Source organism: Vidua macroura, chromosome 31 (genome assembly GCF_024509145.1).
Source record: "Vidua macroura isolate BioBank_ID:100142 chromosome 31, ASM2450914v1, whole genome shotgun sequence".
In the NCBI taxonomy this organism is placed as follows: domain Eukaryota; kingdom Metazoa; phylum Chordata; class Aves; order Passeriformes; family Viduidae; genus Vidua; species Vidua macroura.
Window position 1 is genome coordinate 2107724 of NC_071601.1, and position 18310 is coordinate 2126033.

Genomic DNA, 18310 nt, shown 5'->3' on the forward strand with positions numbered 1-18310 from the left:
GGGCGGAGAACAGGAAGGAAAAGGAAATCCCGACATTTCCTGGCATCTCCAGCTGTTCCCATCGGAATCTCTTCCCTCCCTTGGCCAACAGCACTGGTTTTCCTTTTGGCTCCAGAAGATTCCGGGAATAATCTTAGTGAATAATCTTCTCCATCCCCTCAGCGGTGAGATTCTGGAATTTTTATCTTCCTGCTGTGAAACCCCCAGATCCAAACCTGAAGATGGGAATGGAGAAATCCCTGGATCCAAACCTGGAGAAGGGAATGGAGAAATCCCTGGATCCAAACCTGGAGATGGGAATGGAGAAATCCCTGGATCCAAACCTGGAGATGGGAATGGAGAAATCCCTGGTTGTCTCCTGGTGAAGATCAGGAGCAGAGCGGTCCCACGGCGACAGGAGGTGCCACAATCCCAAAAATTCCAGGACATGGAGTGTCCTTCCAATCCCACAAATCCCTGTTTGAATCCTTGGCTATTGATGGGAATGCAAAGCCACAGGAGGTGCCACCACATCCCAAAAATTCCAGGACATGGAGGGTTTTTCCAGGCTCTGAAGTCCTTGGCTATTCCTGGGAATGTCAAACCACAGGACAATGTCACAATCCCAAAAAAACTGGGAATGGAGGGCTTTTCCAGGCTCCCAAATCTTCGGCGTTCCCGCAGGAATCTGCCATCCTGAGGAGAAATTTAACTAATTCCGTGGTTTTTGTGGGATCTGGAATGGCTCATTCCGGTGGCTGACTCCAGGGACACCCCGGTTCCTGTGCTGGAGGAAACAGGGAAGAGAAGCTCGGAATTCCAGCTGCATCCCAGGGTGTTAAATCCACCCAGAACCAGGAATTTCTATGGAGAGAAGCTGGAAGAAACTCCTCATAAATCACAGGAAGAGCTCCAGGGCAGCCCAGAGCGGCCTCATTTCCTCCATAAACAGCTCTGGAAGGAATAAATCACCGGAGAAACCGGGACACGGATTCCTGGATGAGGAGATTCCAAGGATTAATGGATGGGCTCTGGGAAGGCTCCCTGGAGTTTTCCCTCCATAATGGAATTGTTGTTTTTAGGAATGCCGGTCTCAGGGCTGTTAATGGGAGAAGTGGCCCCGGATAAGTGGAAATAATGAATTGGATTGTCTGCTTTGGATTGATGGCCTTTGGGAAAGGAATTCATCGGTGGCATTTGGGAAAGGACAGGAATAAACCTGGAGCAGGGAATTCCTGCTGTGTGTGAGCCTCTGGTTCAAGATGGGCTTAAATTTTGGAGTTTTGGTGATGTGACAGCTCTGAAAACGGGTTTGATTGTTGGATTAGTTGGGATTTTGGGGCAGGAATGAGCGGGAATATTGGCTGTCCTTAAACAAGGACAAGTTGGGATTCTCCAAAGTGTCCTGGCAGGATGTTTTTATATCAGTATTAATATTATCTATATTTATATGAAGGCAAATCCTACACAAAACATAGGAATGGGAGTTGAAAATGTGGGAAATCCTTCCTTCCTTCCTTCCTTCCTTCCTTCCTTCCTTCCTTCCTTCCTTCCTTCCGTCCGTCCGTCCGTCCCAAATCCACAATTTCTGACCTTAGATTGGGTGGGAATTATTCAGGAATCAGATAAAGGAGGAAATGAAGGCGATTTCCTTCCCAGGGATTTGGAATTCCCAGCAGCTGGAAGTGGGGTTGGATCAGAGCTGTGAACACTTCCCAGGAATTTAGAAGGAAATGTTCTTCCCTTCCATGGGAATATTAAGGGTTTAAATCTTGTTCTCCAAGCTCTGAGTGTGACGTTCTTTGTGTCCATATCCCAAATTTCCTTTGTGTTTGCAATCCAAGAATTCCTGGATTAATGTCCAGTGGGATTTGTCCATCTCCCTGGATGCTGATCTTCCTGGATTCCGTTATCCCTGAATGTTGTTTTCCCTGGATGCTGATATCCCTGGATCCCATTATCCCTGGATGCTGATATCCCTGGATCCCGTTATCTCTGGATGCTGATATCCCTGAATCCCATTTTCCCTGGATGCTGATATCCCAGGATCCCATTATTCCTGGATCCTGTTATCCCTGGATGCAGTTTTCCCTCGACGCTGATATCCCTGGATCCCATTTTCCCTGGATGCTGTTATCCCTGGATCCTGTTATTCCTGGATCTCATTTTCCCTGGATCCCGTTATCCCTGGATACCATTTTCCCTGGATGCTGTTTTCCCTGGATGTGTTTTTCCCTGGATATTTTGAACCCCTTTAGATCTCAAGGTCCATCCTTGTCCCAAAACACACCCAGATCTTTCCCCGGCCCACAGAGGATGAACATTCCCAGTAAGGAGCCGGGACTGGGGCCCTTTTCCCAGGATTCCGAGCTGTTCCAGCAGGAAGCAGGAGGTGCCGCCTCCCCTGCTGAAACCCCTCTCAGAAGCAGCGATTTTTTGTTTATCCCTTTGCTCATTTCAGGTAATTTTCTGCTCGAGCGGTGCCTTTGTGCCGCGGGGCGGGAGCTCGGGATCGGCATTCCAGCTGGGAACAACGGGAGACCCTGGAGGCATCGCTCCATTATCCCGAGCTCTGAAATCCCTGTTTTTCCATTTGCCAGCAGCTGGAATTGCCGGGTGTTTGCTCTGCCTTTTGTTGGGTTTTTTTTTGGGGGGGGGGGGAGTGTTTTTTGGGGTTGTTTTTCACTTTCAGTTCTACCTGCTCCAAATTCCCTTCTTTTTGCCCATTTCAAACCCCCAGCAAACCTAAAAGAAAGAATTTCAGAATTTGATCCTCTGGTGTCCCCACAAGCTGTTGAAAATATAAGGAATGTGGGGAATCCTTAAGGAATGTGGAGAATTCCTTCCTTCCTTCCTTCCTTCCTTCCTTCCTTCCTTCCTTCCTTCCTTCCTTCCTTCCTTCCTTCCTCCCTTCCTCCCTTCCTCCCTTCCCTTCCCTTCCCTTCCCTTCCCTTCCCTTCCCTTCCCCTTCCCTTCCCTTCCCTTCCCTTCCCTTCCCTTCCCTTCCCTTCCCTTCCCTTCCCTTTCCCCTTCCCTTCCCTTCCCTTCCCTTCCCTTCCCTTCCCTTCCCTTCCCTTCCCTTCCCTTCCCTTCCCTTCCCTTCCCTTCCCTTCCCTTCCCTTCCCTTCCCTTCCCTTTCCCTTCCCCTTCCCTTCCCTTCCCTTCCCTTCCCTTCCCTTCCCTTCCCTTCCCTTCCCTTCCCTTCCCTTCCCTTCCCTTCCCTTCCCCCCAAAAACCCCCCAAATCCACAATTTCTGACCCTAGACTGGGTGGGAATTATTCAGGAATCCGATTAAGGAGGAAATGAGGGCGATTTCCCTCCCAGGGATCTGGAATTCCCAGCAGTTGGAAGTGGAGTTGGATCAGAGCTGTGAACATCTTCCAGTGATTTAGAAGGAAATGCTCTTCCCTTTCATGGGAATCCTGAATTAAGGGTTTAAAATCTTGTTCTCCTCGCCCCTTCCCATGAAATTCCCACAGATTTCCCACCGTACCGCGAGCTGGGGAGGAGGAATGACGGAATAACCTCCGGATCCCGGTGAAGGTGGACGAAGGACAAATTCCCTGTCCCAAAAACCTTTCCTGTCACCTCCGTGATGGCTCCTCTGGCCCTTGCTTTGACTTTGAGGCTTGACATCCCATAATTAGCCCCATCTGACCCTAATCCCGGAGCAAACGCTTCCAGCTGCTCCCTTAAAGCAGCACCAGTGCTGGGTGTGGGAATTGCGGGAGCGACGTACGCGGAATTCTGGGAATGCTGGCTCCCGCCTCTCCCGAGTGACCGGATGCGCTCCCACAAATCTGAAAATTCCAGATCCTTTGTGTTCCCCCCCAAGCAGCACCCGGCGGTTCCGGTGTCATCCTCAGATTCCGGGGATCCGGAGAGATCCAGGATTCCTTGAGAATTCCGTGAAATGACAAATCTGGTGCCTTTGGGGTGTTTTTTTTTTTGAGGGACGCCGCTCCGTCCTTCCTGCTGGGCTTGGCGGCCCCTGTGCCTCCGCCGGGAATCTCACTGGGATGTCACCGGGATGATCCCGAGCGGCCGGGACACACGGAATGTCAGACATCCACGTGCCAGCCCGGCCCCGAGTTCTGCCAGCTCTGGAATCTCCCAGGAGCGTCGGGATGGTGCCAGGCCGACCTCCGGCTCTGGGCTCTGCCGTGTCCGCGGGCGACGCCGCGTGCCGGGCTCCGGATCTCCTCCCGGCCTGGGAATCGCCGCCGGCTCCGCTCGGGGATTTCCCATCTCCAAACCCTGCTGGTCCTGGGGCTGGAGCCCCTCTGGAGCCAGGCTGGGAGAGCTGGGAACGTTCACATGGAGAAGGGAAGGATCCAGGGAGAGCTCAGGGCCCAGAGGGGCTCCAGGAGAGCTTGGAGGGACTGGGGACAAGGGATGGAGGGACAGGACACAGGGAATGGCTGTGGAAGTGGAAAAGGGGGGATTTGGGTGGGATATTGGGAAGGAATTATTCCCTGGGAAGGTGGGGAGGGGCTGGGCTGGAATTCCCAGAGAAGCTGTGGCTGTCCCTGGATCCCTGGGAGTGTCCAAGGCCGGGTTGGACGGGGCTCAGAGCAGCCTGGGATGGTGGGATGTGTCGGGGTTGGAATGGGATGATCCATAAAGGTCCCTTCCAGCCCAAACCATCTCCGTGGTTTTATCCCACTCATTGTCCACAGCTCCCTTCTGCATCCTTGAGCCAGTGAACCCAAACTGGGATTCAGCTAATCCAAACTGGGATTCAGCCAATCCTGACTGGGATTCAGCCAATCCAGACTGGGATTCAGAGAATCCAAATGGGATTCAATGAATCCAAACTGGGATTCAGTGGATCCAAACCAGGATTAAGTTTATCCAAACTGGGATTCAGCCAATCCAAACTGGGATTCAGGGAATTCAAACTAGGATTTACCAATCCAAACTGGGATTCAGGGAATCCAAACTGGGATTCAGGAAATTCAAACTGGGATTCAGCTAATCCAGACTGGAATTCAACAAATCCAGACTGGGATTCAGCAAATCCAAACTGGGATTCAGCCAATCCAAACTGGGATTCAGCCAACCCAAACTGGGATTCAGCCAACCCAGACTGGAATTCAGCTAATCCAAACTGGGACTCAGAGAATCCAAATGGGATTCAGTGAATCCAAACTGGGATTCAGGGAATCCAAACTGGGATTCAGCAGAGGCTGCTGGGGCTCCTCCAGTGGCCAGGGACAGCCTCAAGACTGACAATTCCTTCTCCATCACTGAAACCCGGCTCTGTAAATCCCGGGAAGAGCTGCGGGGCCGCGGCGCTGCGCTGACGTCCGTCCGTCAGCGTTATCTGTTTGCGCTGCCAGCGGGAGCAGCCGGCCGTGGCGTGTTCCGACAGCTCCGTGTCCTTATCTCCCGCACAAGGGCCCAGATTGAATTCCCCTCCCGCGGCTCCTCAGCCACAGAGCCGGCAGCGGCAGCGGCACCCTTTCCTCGCCATCCCCTCGGAATGGCGCGGTGTATCCCTGGGAGCCAGGCCTGCCTCCCGAGGAGGCTGGAGCTCATTTCCATGCTCGGGGCGATCGCGGCCTGTCCTGGCCCCGGCGCCATTCGGGGTCTGTCAAGGAGAAAATTAAGGTGGCCACGGGCCAGGGGCGCTTCACGGCTGAGTGCGCGGAGGGGAAGGCGCGGGGGATGGATTCCTCGGTGGGAGGCAGGAGGAGCAGGGATGTCAGGAGCTCCGGCTTGGGATCACCCCAGGAGCCGGGAAAAAAACATCCAGGAGTTGGGAAAAAAACACCCAGGGCTGGGGTGCTCCCTGCCGGAACAGAAATTTGGAAGAGCTGGGATTGGTTTATTTTAACTCTCTGAATTCCTGGTGATGTCAGGAGCTCCAGGCTGGGATTACTCCAGGACCTGGGAAAAAACCACCCAGGGCTGGGGTGCTCTGCTTGGAACAGCAGAGCAGGCAAAGTTTGGAAGAGCTGGGATTGGTTTATTTTAACACTCTGAATTCCTGGTGATGTCAGGAGCTCCAGCTCCATCACTGGGATCACCCCAGGAGCTGGGAAAAAAAACCACCCAGGGCTGGGGTGCTCTGCTTGGAACAGCAGAGCAGGCAAAGTTTGGAAGAGCTGGGATTGGTTTATTTTAACACTCTGAATTCCTGGTGATGTCAGGAGCTCCAGCTCCATCACTGGGATCACCCCAGGAGCTGGGAAAAAAACCACCCAGAGCTGGGGTGCTCCCCGCCAGAACAGAAATTTGGAAGAGCTGGGATTGATTTCTTAATTCTGTGAATTCCTGGTGATGTCAGGAGCTCCCAGGAGCTGGGAAAAAGCCATCCGGAGTTTGGGGTGCTCTGCTTGGAACAGCAGAGCAGGTGAAGTTTGGAAGAGCTGGGATTGGTTCATTTTAACTCCCTGAATTCCTGGTAATGTCAGGAGCTCCAGCTTGGGATCACCTCAGGAGCTGGGAAAAAAACAGAAAAAAACATCCCAGGACTGGGGTGGTCCCTTCCAGAACAGAAATTTGGAAGAGCTGGGATTGATGTATTTTATCTCCCTGAATTCCTGGTGGGATCACCCCAGGAGTTGGGAAAAGCTGGGAAAAGCCCATCCAGAGCTGGGATTAGTTTATTTTAACTCTCTGAATTCCTGCTCCATCACATCAGAGCTTCCCAGGGATCTGCAGGGGTCCAGGTGGAGCTGCTGCTCCCTGCCCCTCTCCTCGGTGCTGCCCCAGGTGAACGCACAGGCTCGGAGCTCACCAGATCCCAAATGGTTTGGGTTGGGAGGGGTTTGAAAGCCCCTTGTCCCACCCTCGGGATGAAGTTCCACTGTCCTCGGCTGCTCCAGCTTTTCCTTGGACACTTCCAGGGATGGGAAGTCCAGGGAGGAGCCCTGCCAAGAGGGATGACAAAGTCAAACCAGAGAAATCGTGGAGGGTTTTTCCCCTCCTGGTCATTCCCGCTCCTTTTTAACCACCAGTGTTATTTTTGTGAGCCACCTGAAGTGCATCCCTGGCACAGAATTCCCAGAGAATTTGGGGCTGCTCGATCCCTGGAAGTGTCCAAGTCCAGGTTGGAGCGGCCTGGGGCAGTGAAGGTGTCCCAGCCCATGGATAAGGACATTCCAAGGTCCTTCCCAGCCCGAGCCATCCTGTGATTCCCTGCTGGAGGAGATGGGCTGGCTCTCAGCATCGCTGAGTTTATCATCCCAGAGCCCACGGGGAAAAAAGACGGATCATGGATGCCTCACATGCTCGGTGACTCATCCCAGATCCATCTCCCAGCTTGGAAATTCCAACCACCACTTCTGGAGAAGCCTCAAAACTTCCCAAATGCCGGAACTGGGACAGATCTGAGGGTGAGGAGCAGACACATTGCCGTGCCCCCGTCTCTCCCGATGCTCCACAGCCACACCACGGCAGCAATTCCTTAAATCGTCGCAGAAGTTACGGAATTATCTCCTAAATATTTCCTTTTGCTTGGATTGGAGGTGGGAGATCTGCCAGCTCTGCCTTTTCCTGGCGCTGGAGTTGGGGTTTGCTAAGGAAATGATGATTCCATCATAAAGGGATCAATGAGATGGAATCTCCCCATCTGGAATCTCTGGGATGGGTCTCACCTGCAGACTCGGCCTCCAAACATCGGTTCTGTAATTCCGCCTTTATTTCCTTCGGTTTTTTCCAAAAATGCCGTTCAGGTGCTGTGGTTTCTTCCCTGGTTTTTATTTCTCCGGCCGAGAAGTTGGATCAGCCCCATCAGGAATGTTCTGTGTCTCCACATTCCCATCAAATCCAGCCCCATCAGGAATGTTCTGCATCTCCACATTCCCAAATCCAACCCCATCAGGAATGTTCTGCATCTCTCCACATTCCCATCAAATCCAGCCCCATCAGGAATGTTCTGCATCTCCACATTCCCATCAAATCCAGCCCCATCAGGAATGTTCTGCATCTCCACATTCCCATCAAATCCAGCCCCATCAGGAATGTTCTGCATCTCTCTGCATTCCCATCAAATCCACTCCGGATTTAAATGGAGCAGGGATCTCTGGGAGGCGATTCCAGGGATATATCCCAGGTTTCCTGCCCACGGATCAGGGGTCACAAACGATCCCATCTCGGCTCTCCAAGGCCACCGGTGTTTTGCATTTGCTGAGCTGACGAACGACACGCAGCCTTCCAAAGACTCCTTTTTCATCACAGATCTGCGGTTTCAAATTACCCAGCTGTGGGATCGTGGCTGCTCGGGGCCGTGCCGTGACAGAACCTCGCTGCCAGACACAGGGGCTGTGAAAACAGTAATTTAGAATCTCCGGGAAGCGTTCCCAGCAGGAAAAGGGGGGAAAAAACGAACAACAAATCCCAGCTTGTATTTGGCATTAAAAACCAGAGGATTTGGGGGCGGATTCCTCCCGCAGGTCCAACAGACGGCGGCGCGTGGGGGTCGGGCACAGCTGGGGTTTGACTCCGCTGCTGGTTTTAGGAAGGATTCTCATTTTGGGCTCATCATTCCGCGATCCCGCGGCGCCGATGGGAGCAGAGTGTGAGTGCACCAGGACGTGGCTCAGTCACAGCCCTAATTAGCTCCTGGTGGCTGCTGTGGTTCTCCCATCCCTGGGTTCAATCCCACTGGGAATATCGATCCCACTGAGAGTCGCTCTGCGGGGAAGAGCTTCAGACCCTGACGCTCGTGTGTTAGGAAAAAATATCAAAAATCGCTTCCAGAGCTGTGATTTAAAACAGGTTCAGTGACATTAAATGGGTTTTTAATTGTCTTTTAAATAAATAATACTGGATTCCCGTTTTCTCAGAGGGAATGAGGCCCTGGCACAGGTTCCCCAGAATTCGGGGATGGTCCTGGATCCCTGGAAGTGTCCAAGGCCAGGTTGGACAATGCTTGGAGAAACCTGGGATAGTGGAAGGTGTCTGATGAGCTTTGAGGTCCCTCCCAACCCAAACCATCTCAGGATACTGGGGAACATTTCCAAAACCCCCTAATTTTCCAAGGATTTTTATCTCCTCAGTATCTTCATGAACTTCCAGAAAATGCATTGCCAATTTTCTGATTTAAAATAAAAATCTTTGCTGTAGGGATCATTCCTTGGTTCCTTAAGTTCAGAACTTTCCCGGGATTGCTCCGACGTGCCCTGGTTTTCTCAGCACTGTTAAAAAGTGGTATTTTCCCCCGTTTCCTCGGTTCTAATAAGGCAGTTTTTGGTTATCTCTGATCCTTTGCTTGCTCCCCGTTGTTCCGGTTCCCAGCGGGGGATTTGTTGGGATTCACATGAAACAGCCTCGTGTTTTCCCTGGAGATAAATCCCAGCCTTGTGGGAAGCAGAAATGCCAAAGGAAACTCACAGAAAATTGTGGATGGAGCTGCTGTGCATTCCCAGCTCCAATTCCCAAACTCATGGATTTTCCATCAGCATCCAGAACACAACAGACAAGGAAAAAATTCCTCCCTCTTCCTATTTTTCTACATTTCCATGGATTGACAGCAGGGAAAGTGTCACCGTGAACTCGGTGGAGATCAAAGCAAGGAGCAAAAACAAAAAAAAACCTAAAACTTCTGTTTTCACAGCCTCAGGTTGTGTTCCCTCGCTCACGGTGACGTCAAACTCCAAGTCATGCAGCCAGGGCTCGAGTGACACTAAAATGTGACTCTGAATTCTGTGAATTCTGTGAAAATGTCACTTTGTGTCCTCTCAACGACGGCCTTTGAGCCCTCCTGGGTCATGGAGATTCTCCTGGAGCTCGTGGTTTCCTTCTTGGGTTTTTGGGTTAAAAAAGGGAAGTTTCTGCTCTGTCCTGTGGCAGCAGCAGCTCCCGCGCTTCCTGCCTGGCTCGGTGTCATGTGTGTCCTTGGAATGCCGTAGGTGGCAGCCGAAGCTTTGGTCACTTCCATCTCCGTGACTTTTCCATAAAAAGTGAAATTCCACTGGAACGGCCTCGCTGGTGCCAAGAGAAGCAGCTTTGGCCGTCCCAAAATTTCTGTGTCTGGCTTGAGACACTCTGCTCATTCTGGGTGAAATCCATTTTGGTGAACGTCACATCGTTCTTCCATAGAATTCCAGGATGCTTTGGGTGGGAAAGGTCCTGAAATCTCATCCAGTTCCCTGGGCAGGGACACCTCACACCATCCCAGCTTGCTCCAACCTGGCCTGGAACATTTCCAGGGATGAGATTCTCTGGAAAAACCTTTTCCTGTCCTGTTGGCCGATTCTTTTCCCAGCACCCTTGAAGGACAACCTTACTCACCGGAGATCCCAGAGATCACTGGGATGTCCAGGCTCCCTTTTCCACAGGCAAAGCCCTGATCCAGGTGGTTACTCCCAGAAAAACCCGGAAAACCGCAGCTGGCACCTCCATGGGCTGAGGCATTGGGCAAGCTCAGCCAGCTCAGGTTATCCCTGGGATATTTTGAGGGGGAAGGAATCTGCAAGTCAGGACGTGCCCGGACTCCGCATCCCGCGAGAAGATTCCGGTGGTTGCCAGGAAAAACGCAGAGATGGAGTCCCTTGTGTGCCTCGGCAAGTCTCTGCCGCGGAAATTTTATGAACTATTAGGAGGTCGTTAATGATGCTGAAAACAACCTCATTTCCACTCAGTTCCAAGCCCGGCGAGCCATGGCCAAGGGATCTTGGAGGATGCTCGGATGCCGTGTCGGCATTCCAGCGTGGCAGGGCTGAGTCAGAGATGGGGATTTATGGATTTAGGGATTTACGGGCTGGTTCTGCCGCGGTCCCGTGCCCATGTCCGTCCCTCCGGGCTGTGTTTATCCCTGGTGCTTGAGCCACTTCGCTCTGTCCCCTGCTCCAGGCAGGCTTCCAAAATGTATTTCATTAATTTTCAGGATGGAAATTCCAGGGTTTGGGGGTTTTATCAGCAGCTTTCGCCACGATTCCGGTGTTCCCAAAAGGGGATTAAATTTGGTGATGTCAGGGGATGTGTCACTTGAAGCCTGAGGGGAGGGGACACTTCCAAAAAGCCTTCCCGGCTTCTGGCCATGGGTTTCCCACCAGGCAGGTGGGATCAGAGCCTCTGTCCTTCTGCTGGATCGGGATCTGGATCTGGATGAATCTCGCTCAGCCTGAGCTCTGCTGTTGTTGGATGCGGAATATTTAATGTTAAATCCCTTTCCTAAAGCTGCAGGGTGGGAAATTCAGCCAGTTCTTCCTTGGAAAGCCAAGTTTTTGGTCTTCCAATCCTGCAGGATAGTTCTTTGGGGATATTTCTGGAAGGATTTGGGTTTTTTTGGAAAACATGGATGTGGCTGGGAGCAGCGGGAAGGGTTCTGCCTGGACAGGTCCCACCGGCTCTGGGGCGTGTTTGGGGTAAATCAGAACGACAGAGATTTGGGAAGAGATCCTGTGCCATGGAGACCTTCCAGGAGTGTTGGGCATTCCAAGGTTCTTCTCCAGCTCTGGCCTCTGGAATTGCTCTCCATGGGGACACAGGACCCTGCTCCAGTCCGGGCTTCCCACAGGCCTCCTTCAGGCATCTCCAGGGAAGACTCTGAGGGAAATTTTGTGGAAGAAGTTCCTGCCATGAGCGGGGCTGGGATGACAATGGGGACACTTGGAACCTCGGGACACGGGGACACGTCGGCATCATCGATGGCCAGGACCCAGGGAGGAAGACCTGGCACCCAACTCCTTCCTCTGAGGAGCTCTGGGATTCATGGGAGCACCCTGAGATGTTGCCTTCAAACCCCTCACATTTTCCAGGGAATAAAGGAAAAAGGGGAAGTGTTAAAGAGCTCTGATGGAGGTGGTTTTTAACCATCGGTTGAATTATTAATTGTCCTTCAGATGTTGCTGACCCTTTGTCCAAGTTGTTTGGGGTTGTGGGTGATCTTCCAGAGCCAAAATTTGTGTTTTGTACCCCAACTGCTCTGCTGATGAATCCAGGGGATGTTTTTTGGGCAAGATGTTGGTTAAGGCCATGGTTTACTCCAAGCCAGAGGTCCCAACCCTTCCAGGAAGAGGGGAATGGATGTGTTTGCTTTTTTTGGACTTTTCCTTCATTTCAGGCTCCAAATTTGGGTCCCTCTGGGGCGTTCTTGGTCCTGGCTCTGCTGTGACGCCACAGGGACTTTGCCACTGCTTGGAAGGGAATTTGCTCAGGTGTTCCCCAGTTTGGGATTCCTTGTGCTTTTCCAGGGTCTTCCTAGCTGCTGGAATGGGGGGCACGAGGACATTTCAGGTGTGGGGTTCAGGTGCCTTTTCCACACCTTAAATTGATCCTGTTTGGAATGGTGGGATTAATCCAACAATGGCTGGAGTTGGAAGGGACCTTAAAGACCCTCCAGGTCCAAGCCCCACCATTGGCTGGGGCACGGGGACGCTGGATGGGAATTTTTTTGGATCTTAAACCATTCAGGAACTCCAAAATGCGCATTCAGGAAATGGCTGAGGGTCATTTTAACCAAACCTGTTCAAGCAGCCATGGAAAGGGTTACCAGGGTCATTCCCTGCCCGTTCCAGCGATTCCTGGAAAGCCCTGGAGTTTCCAGGAAGGCTGGAGAGGGATCAGAGGAAAGAGAGGCTGCTCTTCCTCCCGGAGAGCCGAGTCTTCTCCATCCTGATCCCGAGTAATCATTTCCCTCCTCCCTCCCCGAGTAATTAGTGCACCTGTGAGTAATTAGCTGAGGTGGGAAGGATGCAGAGCTGGGCCTGTCCCGCCTTTCCTGCGGGAAAAGGAGACGACGGGCAGGGAAGAGGCTCTCGGAGAACGCTGGGAGCCGTCCTGCTCTAGGAGGAAATTGGATTGCGCCCACTCGAGCAGCTGGAGTGGAGCTGAGCTCATTCCCGGAGCCCTGGAATGGCTCTGGGGGCTGTAGGGCCCTTCAGCTCCCGGTGACGATCCCACAGCTGGGCCCTTTGGCTTTGTCGTGCCCGGGGTTCGCGTTTCCCGTTTTTCCGTGCCGGTTCCTCTCCCTCTCGGCCTTTCCCGAGACAAAGAACGTGGGGCACAGTCCAGGGCAGAAGGAGCAGCTGCAGCTCCTGCCTGAACAGCACCGTAATTAGTCCAGCTGCTAACGAGTAAACGCCCCCGCTCCGCCACAGCAGCCGAGCCTGGAGAGGCCGAGCTCCTTCCAGCGCCATTCCTCCATGGAAGGGCCTGTCCTGCCCAGGCCCGGCTTTTCCAGCTTTGTCCCCACGGAATCAAACCTCGCTGTTGTTCTCCTCCTCGCAGGTGTCGGCACCAGGAATTACTACAGGAAGATCGGCTACGAGCTGGAAGGGCCCTACATGGTGAAAAGGCTGGAATGATGATCCCGGAGAGCCTCATCCTGGAAGAGGAGCAGGAAGGACGCAACGCTCATCCCGGGAATAACGCTCATCGCAGGACTCGCTTCTGCCAGAGCCCACGGCTGCAAAGAGCTCCGGAGTTGGACTTGATGATCCCTCCTAATTCCATGATTTTAGGAAGTAGGGCATCATCTCCTCTGGAGAGCAGCCCTGGGATCATCCCGTTCCCCCCAAGAGGCTGGGGACATTCCAGGTGTCTCATCAGCCGGGTTAATCCTGCTGCAGCCTGGGGATGGGCTGGGATCATCCTGTTCCCCCTGGACATTCCCAGTGTCTCGCTACCTTGGTTAATCCTGCTGCATCCTCGGGATGGGCTCCAGTGCTTGCATTTGAGGGATGAAATTCCAGGATTTGGGGTGGCCTGGTGGGAAAAACGCCTTTTTCCTGCTGCTGTCAGCTTTTATTGGTTCTGCGTTAAAACTCTGCGTGTTACTCTGGACGGGAATAAATTCCAGGCTTATTTATTTACACCGGGCTCGGCTGCCTCTGTCCATCCCAGGCAATTCCCAAATTTGGCCCTTTCCCAGGAGGAGGCTGCAAGGATTGGAAGGATGGGAGGATTTGAGATCCGAACCCGAATTGTCCCTCTGAGGTGACACGACCAGGGAGGAGCTGAGGGTGGGAGGGATCTCTGAGCTCTCCACTCCAGCCGGGTCCGGTTGGGTTGGGATGGGGATCCCGGAGGATCTCCAAGGGCACCGCCATCATCTCATCCCAGCGGGAATTGGGGCTGCTCCGCCACCGCCTTCCCATGGCCGACCCCTCCTGGGATCAGGAGGGCGGTGCCAGTCGGGATCAAACTCTGCTGCAGCCTCCTGCTTCCCAAATTATCCCGTTCTTTTTCCTCTTGAGAAAAAAGGGGGGGATGGGATTGAAGGTCCACGGATCCCACCCAAACCATTCCGGGATTCTGGGATCCAGGACACTCAGGATCCATCCCGAGGGATTTTGATGGAATTCGGGGATAGAAATTCTGGGGAGACCTTTCCTGGAGTCCCAGATTCCCAGTGAAGCCTCTGGATCCCAAAATTCCTTCCCAGAGAGGAGTCGGGATGGGGATGGATCCAGTGCCAGGCTCTCCTGGGAAAGGGAGCTTGGGGTGGGATCTTGGGAAGGAATTCCCAGCTGGGAGGGTGGGGAGGCCCTGGAAGAGAATTCCCAGAGAATCCCTGGAAGTGTCCAAGGAAAAGCTGGAGCACCCTGGGGTCGTGGGATTGGGATGGGGTGGGGTTTAGGGCCGTTGTTCACCCAAACCAGTCCTGGTTTTGGGGAGGGTTTGGTCCCCGTCTCTCCCAGCACAGAGGGGACGGCAGATCCTGGAGATCCTCAGGTTCTCCTCGTGGATCTCCTTGGAGGTGGGATTCCCTTTCCCATCAGGAATGATCCAATTAAAGCTTCTCAGCACCTCCCTCCCCTCTGCCCAGCCCAGGAACCCCGGGGCGCCTGGGCGTCCTTTGACCTCCACAATTCCAGAGTTCCGGAAGCCACGTTCCCATGCTTGACTTCAATCCAGGAGCAAACGCCCGCAGCTCCGACCTTTTCCGCCTCTTTTTTATGGGATTTCAATCAAAAGCGGAGCGGAAACCCAGCGGGAACGGTGACATTTCTGTAATAAATGACTCTGTCAGGAGCCTTCAGAAGCTTTGCCAGCGGCAAGGGCTCGGACATGCGGAAAAAAACCGGGAAGAGGAGGAGGAATCCCATGAGGAAGGCTCTCGGTGATCCGGAGCGCAAGGGTCGTGGCCGTGCCCACGCTGACAGACCAAGAGACAACAAAATATCCAGGGATAAAGTTGTGATGATCCAAGGAAAACTGGTGTCCCCGTGGGGAGGGAGAAGCCCACACGGCGGGGGTTTAAACCCGTGTCGGATTTAAATCCGGATGTTGTCGAGCCCGGATTTGTCCGAGCGGGATTTTTCCATCCCCTGGGAAAGGGGCCACGCTCAGCTGTTGACACCACAAAAGCAAAGGCCGAAGGCTGCGTTGGGAGGAGACGCAATTCCTGCTCGGAATGGGTGAAATCTTCCGGAACATTCGTCGTCCTGTCACGGCTGACACAATTACGGATAGCGCTGACGTCGGAGCCGTGACAGCCCCGGCTTTTTCCGGGCTCACGCCTTCCCCGCATCTGGGAGCTCGGCCCTCCGGCAAAAAACGGGGAATATTGGATCCATTCCCTCTTTTATTTGGTCTGAACCCAATCTGTCCGCAGCTTCACCAAGAAATGAAGCAATTTTCCCTCTGGGTTTATTTTTAGCTCCCCATTTCCCAGCTCGTTCCGGGCTCGGCTGGGCAGGCTCAGAGATGCTTGGAAGTGCCGTGGATTCCTCTGGATATCGAGGAATGTTTGTTCCCGGTGTTTTGTGTGCCGGGACTGGGATAAGGGCAGGGAGGGCAGGGCTGGGAAACCCTTCCCGTGAAAAAAAAAATCGGGGAAAATAAAAATTTCAGATTTCAAGCTTCCCTGGGGACAATTTGAGGGTTTTTCCTCCTACCCTGCACAAGGAGGAACTCCAAGGGATTTTCCAGCTGGTTTTTTTTCCCCAGAAGTTTGGAATTTTCGTTGATTATTTAAGGTTTTTGCTCCATGAGAACAATAATTCCTACTCTTAGGAATTCCTTATCCATAAAAAGATCAGCCTGGAGCTGCTGACAGCCAAGTTCCAGCCCCTCCTCTTCCCTTTGTGATGGAAAAATTTGATTTTTCGCACAAAACCTCCCACAACTCTTCAAAACATCGACAAAGACAAAAAAACCCCAATTTGTCCCTAAAACCCAACGGACCACGGGATGTGCCCAATCCCAAACCTCTGGAAGTGAAACCTGGGGCTGGGAAGACCCAAAATTTCCAGGCTAAAGGTTGGGATAGAGAGAAGTAAGGGAAAAAAAGGAAAATTTCCCAGAAATTCCAAGCAAGGTCTCAGGTGAGGTGAGGGATCCAAGGAAGTGCAGGGTGATGGGAATTTGATCTTCTCCCAGGGATCCATCCCTTTCTCCCAGCTGGAATTCTGGATGTCTCCTTCCCGCTCCGACAACGAAACCCTTGGGAATCACCTCCAGCCCTTTTCCAAATGGGATTCCTTTGGATTTGGTCCCTTCCAATTCCTGCAGCAGCCGCCTGGCTTTGGGTTTTTTCCCTTCCTTTTCCCAGTTTGTTTGGAATTGTGGAATTGTGGCTGCCTCTGGATCCCTGGGAGCGCCCAAGGATGGATTTGGATCCCTGATCCGGGCTTGGGATCCACAGGGATCAGGAGATATCCCAGGAATTCCCAAGGTTTCCACAGAGATTTGGGAGAAGCCGGAGCTCCCAGAGGACCGGGAATGTCGGCACAGGAGCGGGAATTTCGGCACGCGGAGACAACTCCAGACAGGGAAGGATTAAGGAATCAGGGATTTGTGCTGGGATTCATGGAACAGTGGGAATAGGAGGGAGAAATCCAGGATATCCAAGGAAAACAGGGAGGGGAAGAGCCATAAATCCCGGCACAGATGGAATTCCATCCCATTCCCATAATTCCTATAATTCCCACATTCCCCATTCCCAGTATTCCACCATTCCCATTACTCCAAATGTAATGGTGGGAATCTTCCACAGGGGCTCCAGGAGAGCTGGAATTTGGGAAAATAGGAACCAGGGAATGGCTTCCCACTGGGAACGGGGAGCTTGGGGTGGGTTTTGGGAAGGAATTCCTGGCTGGAATTCCCAGAGAATCCCTGGATCCATGGGAGTGTCCAAGGAAAGGTTGGAGCAATCTGGGATAGTGAGAGGTGCTGGGGATTCTGGGATCCAGGACACTCAGGATCCATCCCGAGGGATTTTGATGGAATTTGGGGTTGGAAAAGGGAAGGGAGACCTTTCCTGGAGTCCCCAATTCCCAGTGAAGCCCCTGGATCCCGAAATTCCTTCCTGGAGAGGAGCTGGGATGGGGATGGATCCAATGCCAGGCTGGGAATGTCCAACTGGAGAAGGATCCAGGGAATCTTTGGAGCCCCTTCCCGAGCCTAAAGTGGCTCCAGGAGAGCTGGAATTTGGGAAAAGGGACCGAAGAACAGGGAATGGCTTCCCAGTGGGAAAGGGGAGCTTGGGGTGGGATCTTGGGAAAGAATTCCCAGCTGGCACAGGTGACACCAGGGCCAGCAACCGCCTCCTTCCAGAATTCATGTAATTCCCAAAAAAACCCCACTTCCAGCAGCTGGAGGAGCTGCCTGGGTGTGGCTGACATGGAAAAATCCCTTTTCCTGCCTGGGATGAGCTGGGATTTCTGATCCACGGATCTGCTCAGGGGGCAGCACTGAATTCCCGAGGAAAACGGAATCGGCGGAGCGGCTCCAGCCAGGATTTCATCTTCCGCTGGAGAAATTCAGCCCCTGGATCCCTGAACATCCATGAGGCATCCCTAATCCCAAGGAATCCATTCCACCACCGCGGCAGCTCCGGCGTTTCGAGAAGTTCCGAGGAAGAAAAAAAACCCGTGGAAAAAATGGAAAATTTACAGGAAAGCAGGAAAAGGCTTTGCCTTCACCTCGGAATTCAAGGAATCGCGGAGCCACATCCCTCTTTTTCCTTTGGAGAGGTGAGGCTGTGGATAAAAAGATGGAATTACATCCTGAGTCAGCAGGATCCATCCAGGGAAAACAGAATTCCACCCACCTGCAGCACCGTTCTCATCCCAAAATGCGGAATTCCGGGAGCGGCTCCCGCTGGGAAACGCCTCCCTCGAGTCCCCAAGGCCCAGCTGTGACAGCGATTCCTGGGATTTGGGATTTCCAGCAGCCGGAAGCGAAACCATCTCCAAAACCCATCATTCTCCAGGCTTCCCATCCCCCATTCCCAAAATGTCAGATTTCCCTGGTTCTTCCCTATTTTTCCTTGAGGTGAGTCGTTCTTGACGAGCCACAATCAGCTTTTGGAAGGAGGGAAAATTCCGTGGAACCGTCTCCTCTCCCGTTTCATCCCGTTCTCCTCAGCCTTTGATCGATTCCCACCCTGGAGTCGTTTTCAGGGAGCTCCAGGGATTCTTTCCCTCGGAT

General features: G+C 52.9%; 1 protein-coding gene across 1 annotated transcript in view; it reads left to right on the plus strand.

The window, feature by feature from the left end:
* Positions 1 to 13746, plus strand: part of ELP3 (elongator acetyltransferase complex subunit 3) — an 87294-nt gene extending 73548 nt beyond the window's left edge. The window contains exon 15 of the mRNA XM_054001635.1: positions 13163 to 13746. Coding sequence (XP_053857610.1) covers positions 13163 to 13239 — 77 coding nt within the window. The 3' untranslated portion in view covers positions 13240 to 13746. The remainder of the gene's footprint in view (positions 1 to 13162) is intronic.
* The last annotated feature ends 4564 nt before the right edge of the window (positions 13747 to 18310 follow it).